Source organism: Urocitellus parryii, chromosome 11, assembly GCF_045843805.1.
Source record: "Urocitellus parryii isolate mUroPar1 chromosome 11, mUroPar1.hap1, whole genome shotgun sequence".
In the NCBI taxonomy this organism is placed as follows: domain Eukaryota; kingdom Metazoa; phylum Chordata; class Mammalia; order Rodentia; family Sciuridae; genus Urocitellus; species Urocitellus parryii.
Genome location: NC_135541.1, coordinates 41,977,118 through 41,991,190, shown reverse-complemented (window position 1 = coordinate 41,991,190; position 14,073 = coordinate 41,977,118). Strand labels below are relative to the sequence as shown.

The 14,073-nt window shown below is 38.5% G+C and overlaps 1 protein-coding gene across 6 annotated transcripts in view; it reads right to left on the bottom strand.

Annotated features, from left to right (window-relative positions):
- Window positions 1-14,073, bottom strand: part of Fggy (FGGY carbohydrate kinase domain containing) — a 394,333-nt gene that overhangs the window by 113,524 nt on the left and 266,736 nt on the right. For all 6 annotated transcript variants that reach the window (XM_026382510.2, XM_026382499.2, XM_026382516.2 and 3 more), the window contains one exon: window positions 9,433-9,540. In XM_026382510.2, the coding sequence (XP_026238295.2) occupies window positions 9,433-9,540 (108 nt within the window). The remainder of the gene's footprint in view (window positions 1-9,432; window positions 9,541-14,073) is intronic.

Here is a 14,073-nt window from a genome sequence, read left to right as displayed (position 1 = left end):
CTAGGAACATGGAGAAACAACAGTTCAAAACAGTCGAAAGCACAGATCATAAATGGGTAGTGCAAGGTGGCGTCTGGCCCACAGATGTATTTTATTTAGGATATATAATGTTTTATAAAACGAGCCAATATTTTTAAATTGGGAGCTTTCCCTTAAAGTCCCGATTCTGGTTTCTCTTGCAGAATTATTTCCCACATGGCAAGAGTTGGCTGAGTGATGGCTGGTCCTGCACACAGGCCTCCTCTCTCCAGCTGTGAGAGGTTGCAGGCTCCCCACCACTCCCCAGCAAGGCACACCACCCCACCACTCCCCAGCAAGGCACACCACGTTTTATCCATTGCACTGAAGATACATTTCTCTGCAAAGGAAGGAACAAGAAATTGAACCACAGAGTACAGATGCAGGTGAAACTTCTCTGTGGAAGTGAGAATTATTCCTTCATTAATCTCTTTGCTCATTTACATGGTCTGACTTCTTTAGGCACTTGAGTTTCTGACCTTTGATATGGAAGAGAGAGGACAGGACAAGGAGTCCTGAGACCTGAGCTCAGGTCTGCCTCAGGAAAGACCTTGGGCCAGACCATCTCGGATTCTCTATGAAATGCTAATAAATCAATATGACAAATAGCCAAATGTGTGTGAATTGCAGAGGGAATTGCATTGCCTGAGCAACCAATGTTGCTAACAAAGATTTTGGAGGTAAAAACAAAACAAATTCATAAAACCAGCAAAACACCTCCTCTAACAAATGCAAACCCAGAATTTATTTCAAGAATCTTAAGTTCTATGGTCATTTAGCTAAAGCAAAGCTCTTATCACAAGATGACTTTCTTTCCTATTAAAATCAGTTTACATATTAGTCTTAAAGCTTTTACTGTGTCTTGCTGGCAAAGAAATCACCACACTTCTTTTAAAAATGCATTTAGCATTTTTCAGAACTGCTTTTTCTCTATTTACTTTAAGCTGTAATACCACTTTTTTCAAATCTAAGCCGTTTTAACTCTTTATTTATGTAAGTCGTCTTATTTGGAAACCAAAAAACTTGCTGATTTTTTCCTTCTTGAAATCCTCATAAGAATACAATGAAAAACAAAGTGCAATCTAGGCAACTTCTCTGTGCTACTGAAGAGGACTATGGGTCTCTACACTGAACAGTACTGAAGAGTAACAAATACTCCCAAAAGATGAGATTAACAAGTGTTTCATTGAAACTTTAAGATCAGTTACCTAGAAGAACTCCACTTACTAGTGGAAAAATTCTGAGTGAATACATTGCTAGTTCAGTCAGTCTCATTCACCACCAAAGTTGATAACTTTGTAAATATTTAGTTTGCTAATTAATTTACATATTTATGAAACTAACATGATGCATGTTTACCTTGTGCTATCCACTATTCTGAAAACTAAGGATAAAAATATAAAGAAAAGTCAAAAGTCTTTGCTCTCACAAAGTTCTGCCTACAAAGGGAAATGGGTGCTCCAAAATCCAAATATAGTCTAGAATGGAAATATTCTCTGTAGGCTCAACAATATTAATTAGTTAAGCACCTATTCTTTTCTAGACATAGTAAGCACAGGGAATTCAGTGGCAATTACATGTGACTTAATATGTGTTCCAATGGAGATTATATCTATTGAAAGATAGAGACAGTCAATAAATAGTAAGTATAATTATAATAAATATAAGTAAAATGAGAGAAAGTGATTAGTGCTTTAAAAGAAACAAATAAGCTACTATATAAAGGACACTGGTTTTAGAGCAGTCAAGGAAGAGCTCTCTGAAGATGATGAATGAGAGAAAAAAAGGAATCTGCCAACCATGAATCTATATTGAACACATTTTTCAAGATAGGATGAAAAACAAATGAACTGAAATAAAAGAGGGAATGTCTTTTGTCATTTGATCTCTACTATATGAAATGCTAGAGAAAGTTCTTCAGTCTAAAAGAAAAAATATATTAGATGGAAGCTTAAAATTTTTTCTCCATATTTTTATTGGTACATTACAGTTGAACATAATGGTGGGATTTGCTGTTAAATATCTGTACATGCACAAAATATAACAATAAAATTTGGCCAATTTCACTCCCCAGCACTCCCCTCTCCCTCCCTTCCTCCTTCCCCCTGGTCTCTTCATCTATTCTACTGATCTCCCTTTGATTTTCATGAGACACCCCACCCCTTTTCATTTTCTTTTTCCTTCTTCCACATATGAGAAAAAACATATAACTCAATGCTGACCTTCTGAGTTTGACTTAATTTGCTTAATGTAAGTGTCTCTAGTTCCACCCATTTTCCTGCAAATTACATAATTCCGATTTTCTTTATGGGTGAACTAAACTCTATTGTGTATGTATACCATATTTTCTTTATTCATTCATCTATTGATGAACACCTAGTCTGGTTCCATAGTTTGGCTATTGTGTATTGTGCTGCTGTAAACATGGGTATGCTTGTATTACTATAGTATGATGGTTTAATTCACACAGAGTGAGGGTCACAGGGAGGAGGTATGTGTCAACAATCCAGAGACCTAAATCCAACCACACTGATCTTTATATTAAATACAAGGAATTTGAACAATCCACACAAAAACCAGCAATCATAAGACAGGATAGAAAAGCAAGACCTAAGTATATGCTGTGTTTATCATATTACATAGACCAGGAGAGATATACTGGTGGATTGACCACCGGTACTTGGAGTAGACTGGTGGTATATTTCAGAGGTGGGATCCATAGGACTTATTGATGGACTAGTTTAGGGAGAGAGGGTAAAAGAAAGTCAAGAATTAATCCTAATTTTTTGTGGCTTTGATAAAAAATATATAAATGATGGTGTTCTTTACCAAGATGAAGACAAATAATGCAGGATCAATTTTGGGAGGGTATCAGTTATGCAGTCAGAAAACTGAGAGTAACTCTTGATTCCTTCTTCTACCTCCCTGGCATCTAATCCATTTTCTTCATTGACAGCAATGTTATCCTCCAGAATCCTGGACCTCTTTCTTTTCTGCATACTTTGCATCTAATCCATCAAGAAAGCCTGTTGGCTGTACTTTCAAAGTATATCCAAAACTGGACCACTCTTTACTAGCTCTACTGCCAGCATCCTTATCTCATTGGGCTTATAGCAATAACTTCTTCCTGGCTTCCAGTGTTTCTATCCCCCCCATCCAACCCATCCCAGTTAATTCTCAACACAGCAGGCTGCAGGCAAAATGACCTTTTAAAATCTAAGTCATATCACATCACTCTTCTGCTCATTATTCTCCAGTAGTTTCTCATTTCACTCAGGGCAAAAGCTAAAATTCTTAGAGTGGTAAAAAACACGAACCCCTCACCCCACTGAACTTATTATCTGCACCCCACTGAACTTATTATCTGCAACTCTCACGTTGGTTCATTCAGCTCCACCTCTATGGCCTCCTTGCTATTCTTATAATACCCCCAGCATACAATCCCCTCAAGATCTTTGTACTAATTATTCCCTTGGCCTGGCATATTCTTCCCCTGGGGTTTAAGTTGGCTAAATTTCTTCCCTTCTTCATTCTTTGCTTAAATGTCACATCAATAAGACCTATCATGGCTATACTATTTAAAACTGCAACCTACACTTCTGAACTCATAACCAGCTCCTCTAATACTATAGAATGAAGTGTATTTATTTTGCAGTTTATATCTCCTATTGTTAGAATTCAAGCTTGAGAAAGGTACAGATTTTGGGGGAAGGGGACAGAAGAGGCTGTTTTATGCACTGATATTTTCCTACTCAGATCAGTACCTTGAACACAGTAAGTATTTAATAAATATTGTTTGTATAAAAGAATTTACTCTAAAAATCATAGAGTCTATTTTACAGATAAATGAAGTGCTATGAAGAGTGAAAGTGTTGCATCTGTTTTAGAAAGACTGCTTTAGCTAATAATAGTGCAAGAGAGAGATTTGGGGGCCTGATTAGAATAAGACACTAGTTAGGAGAGTAAGCATGAATCCAGGTGGGTATACAGAAAGTACAGTATGAGCTAAGGCAAGAAGAGGTCACAGGGAGATGTTTGGTTTTTAGTTGGTCTGTGTATCCATGAAATCATTCCAATTAGCTAATGTGAAGTGTTGAGGAAACAAATAGATCCCATCAGTACCGACACACATACATTTTTCTCTTACAGTCCTACAAAACCTTGCTTCAGATGCTTGGAAAGAATATCACCCTACAGACAGTAGTAGTTTCCTGAGAGAATCTACAAGAGAATGTTTATAAAGTTCTGCAAAGTGTAGTCTTGTAAGAGTCGAGTCCAGTTCTGGAAAGATCTGGAGGACTCTGGCGGTCAAAGTGGGTTAAAGATCGTGGCTTTCCCACTCATAATTAACTGTATGCCCTTGAACAAGTTACCTTACTGTTCGCAGCCTACTTATTCACTTGTAAAACTAAAATAATAACACTGACAACACGCAAGCAAGCATGCACGTACATGAGGAAAAATCAAATGAAGGACTGAATCTTATTGGGCCTAAAAGAGCTTGACATATAACAGGCTCTCAGTACGTGCCAGCTCCCACCTTTCCAGTAGGCTGCAGGGACAGAACAATCTATTCTTATGTGCAATAATAAATTTATAATTATCAGTTCTACATCCAACTTTCTTAGGTGATGATGAGCTACTGGAGTGACCTCATTCTTGCCTGGACTGGTGTAATCGATCTGAAAATCCCTGTAACATGATAGAATGACTGAATGAAAGAAGGGATAAAATGACCATTTCCATAACCTGCACAGCACTGAACACACTTCAAGTTGCTCATAAGCCACTTATGGCAGACTGACTTTTATGGATAACTTCCAGAGGCTAGCTCCAGATGGAGCAGCCATGGAGATAATGGGAGAGATAGATAGGCATTCCCAATGCACAAATCCTACATTTCCCAAAACACAGACAAACTTGCTGCATTGTGGTCCTGTGACTCAATTTTATAAATTCAAATTCTGGGTTCATACAATTCCAATGTAAACCCAATTGTCCTAGGAAGCAAATCTACCACAGTACAGCACAGGCACTTATCTTGGCCTCCCTTTACCCAACACCTCTTCCAACAGAACTCACTTCAATTAAGACAGAGAGGAGCAGTTAGATGGGGGATGGCCAAGAACCAGCTGGAAATGAGTTTCAGCATCTGGATTCAGTGAACACCAGGGTTAGTGATCTGTGGAAAAAGTCTGGGCAAAAAGCAATGTTTTTTGCATGATTTTTCTGGAAAATTGGTGAGCACGAGACAACCTTGGATGGGTGTTTGGTGGTACAACTAAAATCAATCATTTATGGAAAGGGAGTGTGTGGCCTTTAAGAGAAGAAATAAATATCAGTGATGTGAAATGAGTCAACAATAAGTCTAATTCTCAGTCAAATGAGACTGTAAGAGTTCCAGGACCAGAAAAAAATTCCATTTTTTTTCTTCATCCTGAAGATAACCAGATGAAGATTTGTTTTTAAAGTACCAATGTATTCATATACTTGGAATGATGGTTTTGCTTTGTAATGAAGTTCTCTGTATGTATCTAACTGGAAAAAAAGAAACTTTTAGTATTCATTTTCAAGTGATGTACAGTTTGTGTGTTTCTTTCCTTTCTTTTTCTTATTTTTGTTTTTTTCTTCTTTCTCCTTGTTTCCCTTTTCTTCTGTTTTCCCATTTCCTTTCCCTTCTCTTCTGAGGTGGATGGTATATTTCTGACTGTGTCTGCAGCTACAGCAACCTTCAGCTGAGGTTTAACAGAGTTGTGTGTATGAAACAAAGAACAGAGGGATACAAGTTCCTCTTAGAGTTCTACATGATGACAGCATGTTTCAAAACCAGAGATCAAAATTTACCATAGAAGGAGCCAGAATTAGTAAGCCATAAGGAAAGGTAAGTGGCAAAGGGACCATATGAAAAGGCCATTGGTGGTGGGTCAGGCAGTGCTGGCAACCCTGGGTTCAGTGGTCCATTATAAAATACAGATAATAACTTTTCCTGTCTCCTGAGAGAATCTACAAGAGCATGTTTATAAAGTTCTGCAAAGTCTAGGGTTGTGAGAGGATTAAATGAGATAATACATGAAAAATTATTGGAATCGAAACTGGGAAATAAACTTTCAAAATAACATTAGGCATCATAATTATTATGACTATCATTCAAGGATATAAATCCCTCTCACAGAAAAAATTCTGGATAAGCTCCAATTATTGTTATTAATATCATCATCCTCATTTTCTTTGTTTTATACCTGTTTTATGTTTCTTTGCTTGGCATCTCCAGACTGCTGTCTTACTAGATAGTCTACTTTGTTCTTGTTTCAAATTTTGCTCTATCATGGCAGCTTTTAGGTTTCTTAATCCATTAAGTCCCAAGTTTTCAATTTTGCAGATGTTTCAAAAAATTGACACAAGTGCATTAAAATAGGTCGAAAATAATAATCTAGAGCTTAAATATTATATTATTATCATAATTATATTACAATATAATCATGTTATTATAAATTATATCACACTATATATTATATATTATAGTGCTATAATATTATTTTGCTATAATAAATTATATTATTATAACACAAATATCAATATATCGTATTATATAAGAATACTATTAGTTATTTTATGTAGTATATATTTATTATATATAGTAACAATATCATATAATTATATCATTGTACAATTATGCATTATTATGTTGTGTATCATATATTACATATATTATTACATACACATTACATTTAATTGTTTATGCATTTTACACATCTGGGATGATGGGACAAAATGGGTTAAGATTTTGCTGTGTATAATCCATGGGTCAATCATGACCCAATTCTATGTCCAATGAAATTATATATGTCAGATTGTCCAAAGTGGAGCTCCCAATATAACTGGAATGGTTTATAGTGCAAAGCTAATTGAACAGATAGGCTAACAATTCTCAAGCCTTATACCAAAACTCATAGTGGAAAACTAAAGATTTTTTAGAAATAGCAAAAAAAAGGTCAAATTTTCTAAAAATTAAAATGTAATCTTATGAAATAGGTATATAACTAATTTTTATTCACAAATATATGTTAAAACATATGTGAAGATAACTTATATCCAGAGCAAATAACTGAACCAAATACTGGAAAAAAACATTTCCAACTGAAAAAGATGTCTAATTTGCATGGTGTCTGTAAAACCCTGTTGAACAATGCATCCTATGCAAAGAAGTGTGGTTTTTTTTTTGTTGTTGTTGTTGTTTTTTGTTTTTTCCCCCATCCTTGTTTAGAAAGTTTCTAGACTGTGTCCTCTGTGGGTTCTTATGACTATACTATGATGTGGGGTTAAAAAGGGCTTTTAGTTATAGGTCTTCAATATGCAACAGAAAGGGGGTGGATATTTAAATAGAATGTTACACACAAATACAGCAGTGGTTTAAATAAGGAGAATGTTAGGTGGACATCCATACTGCCGTACTTTAGGCATGATGTATTCCTTCTTGACCATTCTGTTTATGGTTCTTAAGACCAATCAGATATTAATTATTTCAGAGTCTGATCCTGAGGACCAGGGACTGATGAGGACTGCCTCAGTGGATTCATTTCTCTAGCCTGGCACAGGAGCATGGGTACAGAACATGCTCTGTGAACCCATTCACCCACCTACACTTCTACCTACTTTGAGAGGTCATTTAGGGAAGTTTAAAATAGAAATACTTAAGAAATGGAAATTAATGGTTATTTGTATCCATATCCAGCTTTGGATCAGACCACTTGGAATTTGGCTGGACACCTAGAAGGGCTGGGAGGGGACTCAGACAATAAACAGACACTTTCAGTGTAACCTAGTAAATGGGAGATTGGGTAACTGAGCTTAGGTCTCTTTTCCCTTGCATTCTTCATCCAATCTCTGAGCAGCCCTGCTGATCTGTTGACCTCAACTCCCAGTCGTCATTCCTACTCTCCTCCTTCAAGCCTTCATGGCTATTTATCTGGGGATTAACCTAATAAAACTGGTCTCCCTTCCTTTGGACATGTGCCCTCAGACCTTCTTACTTATGGCTATTATCCAGGGTTTCTTCCAATTGAGACCTGAATGTGTCTACCTACTCTCCTTGATGATGCTGGATTCCTTAGCATGTTTTTCAGGGACTTTTTAAGACATGGTTCCTTTCCTGCTCTCTAATTTTTATTTTAAGCTATTTTTCTAAGAATAATTTGGGCCAGAGCTGAAATTATGGACTATTTTAATTACCATCAAATATGCTTGTTACCATCAAATATGCTTGTTACTTATCATGTCCACATCTTCTTCCATTGCAAATTCTCCTGCCTAGAAGTCTGTCCCTACCCTTCTGTGTCTGGTTTATCTGTATTTATCTTTCAAGTCTCAGCACAAACACTGTCTCCCATGAAAAGGATTTCCTAACCACTTGTTATAGTTTGGATATGTTTTCCCAAATAAGCTCATATGATAGACAATGCAGAAATGTTCAGAAGTGAAATTATTAGATTATGAGATTTGTATCTGATCAGTGAATTAATCCATTGGATGGATTAATAATGTAAAGGGATTATGGGCTGGTAACTCTAGGCAGGTGGGGTATAGCTGGAGGAAATGGGTCACTGGGTATGCTTTTGCATTTTATGTTTTATCCCTGGTGGCTTGATTGCTCTCTCTGCTTTCTGGCTGCCATGAGCTGACAGCTTTCCTCTGCTACCTGCTTCTACCATGATGTTCTGACTCTCCTCAGGCCTAAAGCAAATGAGTTGGCCCCCTATGGACCAAATCTCTGAAACTGTGAGCCCAAATAATCTTTTCCTCCTCTAAGTTGTTCTGGTCAGGTGTTTTGGTTACAGTGACAAAAAGCTGACTACTGCACCACCTTTGCATCAACTGGAGTTGTGTTTAAAGGACAGGTAAAACTGCCTGCCCAAGCAGGAAAAGAAGCAATTACAAAGGGACAGAAGAATGGGATAACATGAGCCATGTGAGTCCTTCACAATCTAATGTAAGTGACCGGCACATGTGTGAGGCTGGAGTAGACAGACTGCAAGAAGGACGATGTGCCCAGCAAATCATCTGACTTGTGTCTCAAGGGCTACATGGAACCATTAAAGGGTTTGGGCTGGGAAATAACATTGTCATTTTTCACAAAACAGAATATCACTCTCTCCTGGAGGGGTTAGGGAGGGGATGGATTGGTGTGGAGAAAGAACAATGAAAAGAAGGGACAGTCATCACTGCCTGGAGCAACAGTTAATCCTTTATCAAAAATACACGACAATGCAATATATATATTAGGTTGTACACTAAGAGAATGTTAGCTGACTTAGGAGTATGCAAATCTTCCAATTACTGGGAGATGGGTGACGTGACAAAATGGGATAGTCAATGGTGTAAAACATTCCTGATGCTACAGAGTAAGTGTCAACTTACCAATTTTCCAGTGACACTCTGACCACCTTCGTTCAGCCAGAACCCAGGGACCATGGCTGAGAAATAAGGCCCCCAGACACCTGGTACAAAAATTGGGTCTTTGCTGATCTGGAAGAAAAGGGGAAAATTGTGTGAAAATGCTGACCCTGGGGGCCGGAGGGAGCCTCACCCTCCTCCCACCTAATGCTTCTATGACCATAGAATGCAGCTTATTGTTGAATACCTCTATGGTGGGGGAGTTATTCTCTCCCAAGGAAGATCATGGCTCCATCTTTGGAAATATTTCTGATAAATTCATTGAGATGTCAAAGCAGTAAAGCGATTATTTTGTAAAGAAACATATGAGGCATTTCCTTGCTGGTTCCCACTCTGTGGCAGAGACTGTACAATTCGTCTCCATTCTCTACCCCTCCTGTGTCTACATCTTTTCTATGACCCTTTGTGGCTCCTGCCACTGAGAGGTGGATCTATTTCTCAACCTGTTGAATCTTGGGTCAGTCTTGTGACTTGTTTTGCCTAGAGAAGGAGGCAGATGTGACACTGTGCCAGTTCTGGGCCTCTCCAGGGCCATGTGCTTTTTGTCCTTCTCTTGACCTTCTACCTTGGCCAAGAGACATGCTCCAGATGAGAAGACTTGTGCAACAGAGCTGAATCAGCCCAGTTGTCTCAGGTGCTGTCCCAGATATATGAGAGAGCCCAGGCAAGACCAGAAAATCCCCCTAGTTGGCCAGAAGCTGACTATCCCAGACCATCCCAGCCACCCGGCCAATCAACAGACTTGTGAGCAAAAATACAGCTCTACCATTACACTACTAAGGTTCCACATTTGTTACCTAGCCTTTTTGTGGAAATAGATAACTGATACATTCCTCTCACAAACAATTTATTTACAAGCCATCTAACAGCATGCCCTCTGGTGCGTCTTCCTTTCAAGAAGCTCCAATCTAGCAGGAGCTATGTGAATACATAGACAAATGGACTATGGTATGGTCCATGGGATGGTAAAGACAAGACAGAGACTGTGGAAGAGGGATCTAGAGGGTGCGGAGTATGTTAAAGAAAAGCAAAAATACCACAAGGCCAACTAGTCATAACTAAGTAGACAAAATTTTAGCCATCCCGATTTCCCTGAAATGATAGCTCTAATCATAAACAAAGCACAAAATGTAAGCTTTATGTCCTTGTCAGCAGGATTTGGTGAAATTAAACCAGTCAATGACAGGTAATCAGATTAAATAGTTCTGTTTTCCTTTTAAAAAATTAATGTATAACAGCCAATCAGGAAAGATGTCGAAGTGCTTCTTCCTTTATGCCATGAGACCTGCTTCTCCATCCAGCAGGAAGGGCTGCTGAGGTCAAATTTATGGTGTTAGGAAAGGGTTACCTAGAGGGGGTAGGAAGGAAGAGGGAGTTAGGCACAAGAGGTTGACTCCAACCTGTCTTGAGACTGAGCAGAAATCATTTATTTATTTAAGTCATTTATTTATTCAACAAATGTTTATTCAGCTCTTGCAACATACGCTTGGTACTATGCTAGAACCTAGAGATAAAGAAGTAAACTGAATATCCATAATTCCTTTCTTCATGAATGTCATCATCTAGCATTTTAGCAGAGAGACCTTGTTTAACTCTCTTTATGCCCACTATTCTAGTTCCTTTTCCACTAAACTATTCATTTCTCAAATCAGAAGATTTCCGACCCCCAAATGGGAAGGGAAGGAAGAAAGGCAAGGAAAACTATTTGGTACTGACATGTTTAAATCTTGTCAAGTAAGGGAAATTTATATATAAAAAAGGGACTTTAGCACCTAAAAATAGAAAGAACAATCTCAGGGGAAAAGACGGGTTTCTATAGGAAAAGACAGTTCAGCTTATATTGACATATTCATTCTTTACTGGTTCAACAAATGTTTCCTGACTTCCCACCAAGATCCAGATATATGCCAGGCACTGGATATAAGTGTTTTTTCCTTTTTTTTAAAGTGCATAGTCCTTGCCCTCATGGAGCATGGCACCCTGACAGGAAGGAGTACCAGGGTGTTCAGTCATTCAGGTTTGGCCAGGACTCCACCAGTTTTAGAGCTGAAAGTTCTGTGTCCTGAAAAACTCCTTGGCCTCAGCCAAACTGGGCAATTAATTACCCCAAGACAAGCACCCATCAAATCATCACAAAAATGTGTAATTACAAACTAGGATGAGTGAATGAAGGCAGGCTATGCATACCATGCGCATACAAAGGTGAGGTGCCTAATACAGTCTAGGGACAGGGAAAGCTGCACTGAAGAAGTGATGTGTGAACTATAATGTGACACATATATACAATGTCCTCAGTGTGTGTGTATGTGTGTGTGTGTGTGTGTGTGTGTGTGTGAGAGAGAGAGAGAGAGAGAGAGAGAGAGAGAGCGCGCATGCGCAAGTGCTACAAGGAGCATATACTAATTGGCATTCATTTTTATCACTCTGCTTTTGTCCATGGAAAATTCTATGAATGCCAACCCTAGAAAATCCTGCCTTCAACTGCATTGCAGAGCCTCTCAGGGGTGAAGAAGACACTCCATATTCATAACCTCTTAGAATGCAGGGTCTGGACAGGTAGATGGACAGCCAGCAAAGTCAGATCATCTCTTTTTTGTGCCCCATACCGGCTTCCTCCCAGAACTCTCAGCCCCATCTGATGGGCTAGTCTCAGAGGTTGTGTAAGTTTCCATGGCCATCCAGCCAGTAAATTGTCATGGTAGAATCTGAAATGAGCAGATGTTGACCTCAAACTCCTTGATACATATCACTCCCTGCCTCCCGCCTCCAGTCACACACTCTAAGGATGTTATTGGGTGAGCTACAGTAGGCCTTCAGTAGAAGATTCTGGCTCTGTCGCTTACAAGTGTCTAGTGATGGCTCTGCCTCGCTCTGTTCAGGAAGACAGTTTTGAGCTGACATCTGTCTGTGCTCACTCATCTGGCATGGCACAAGATTCTCATCTGACATTTCAAGTAAACTAAGGAAACAAAGAGTACTTCCCATCATTTCCAAACCCTTGGCTTCTGGAGGGGACAAAAAATAGTTTGCTTTGAGAGACAGGATCAGAGAATGCACATTTGTATATTTATGGGTTCTTTAATCCTTCTAAGAAAACCTAAATATTTGAAGAGATTTTTGTGAAAGCTACTTCCATGCTGATGGCTGTCTTGGCCTGGAGGCTGCTCTGTGACTCAAAAGGAGAGAGCTCACTGCACTACACTGATGACAGGTGACTGCGGGATGCTGATGACAGGTGACTTATAGGAACGCTAACTTCCTAGTAACAATGACTCTGCTGGCAGCAATGGCTAAGACAGACTGGGAAGTCAGTACAGGCCTATTCTAAGCATGTTACTAGTGTTTAATCACCTAATCCTCACAGTCCTAAGGGAAAATGCTGCCCATTGCTCCAATCATGCAAATGCAAATTAGGAGAGTTAAAAATGTGTCCAACATTACAAAAACACCAAGCAGTAAGGCAGCACACTCAATAGGTTCTATATTTGCCTCTGCCAAATGATGTCCTTGATTTTAATCTACCTTCATTTCTTAAGCCTTTCTTCTGGGTTTCAAGGGTAGAAAGCAAGGGCCACTGGAGGCAACAAAGGTTCACTTATAGTGAGCAGACCTCTGGCCTTGAAAAGTGGTAGGTTAGGCCGTCTTTATTTCCTAAGTGATTTCAATAGGTTTTCCCTGATATACTGGTGAACAGAAGCAGAGAGAGAGCAGGGGTCAGGACAGGTACAGCTTGATTTTACGTCTGATTTTGTCTCATTCTAGACAGGTGACTTATGCAAGGTAGCCTTTCTGAGCCTCAGAGTCCTCCATTCCAAAAGGAGAAGAATGGATGAATGTTGGAAAACTTTTCTGAAGATTAAATACACTGCCACAAACAAACTGATTATTCAGGAGGATGTGTTAAATACCAAATAATTGTTTGCTTTCCTTGCAGTGAAGTCTATGTGATGGGATTGTCAGGTGACTGTAGTCAAAAGTAACTGTAACCATGTAGGATGTCTTTAGATTTGTCCTTGGCATGACCTTAGTTAATAACCTTAACTAAGATGTGTAAGATAATATAAAAGTAAAGCTTATCATATTTTCAGATGGCAAAACTTGGAATGATTGCTTATGGGGTATGTCAAAATCGAGAATCAAAATTACATTGGAGAGCTAGAACACTTGGTGAAATTAATGTTTAAAAAAGTCAAGTTAAGAGCTGTGGTTGTGGCTCAGTGGTAGAGCACTTGCCTAGCATGGACAAGGCACTGGATTAGATCCTCAGCACCACATAAATAGATAAATAAATAAAGGTATTATGTCCACCTACAACTAAAAGTTATTTAAAAAAATAGTTAATATTTGTTGAGTAGTTTAAAAAAGGGTACTGATAATATTCTCTTGCACAGGCTGGGTAGCAGGTATGTGGGTATTCATTTAGTATTGTTTAAATTGTATATGATCATTTGGTAAACTCTTTAATTGTGTGTGACATAAATGAAATTATAAAAACCCCCAAAAGTCCAACATTTTGATGTATACTACATACCAATTACCAAAATAAACGAGGCTATAAAATAATAAGGCAAAACACTACTACTAATAATAATAATACCAAAGTGG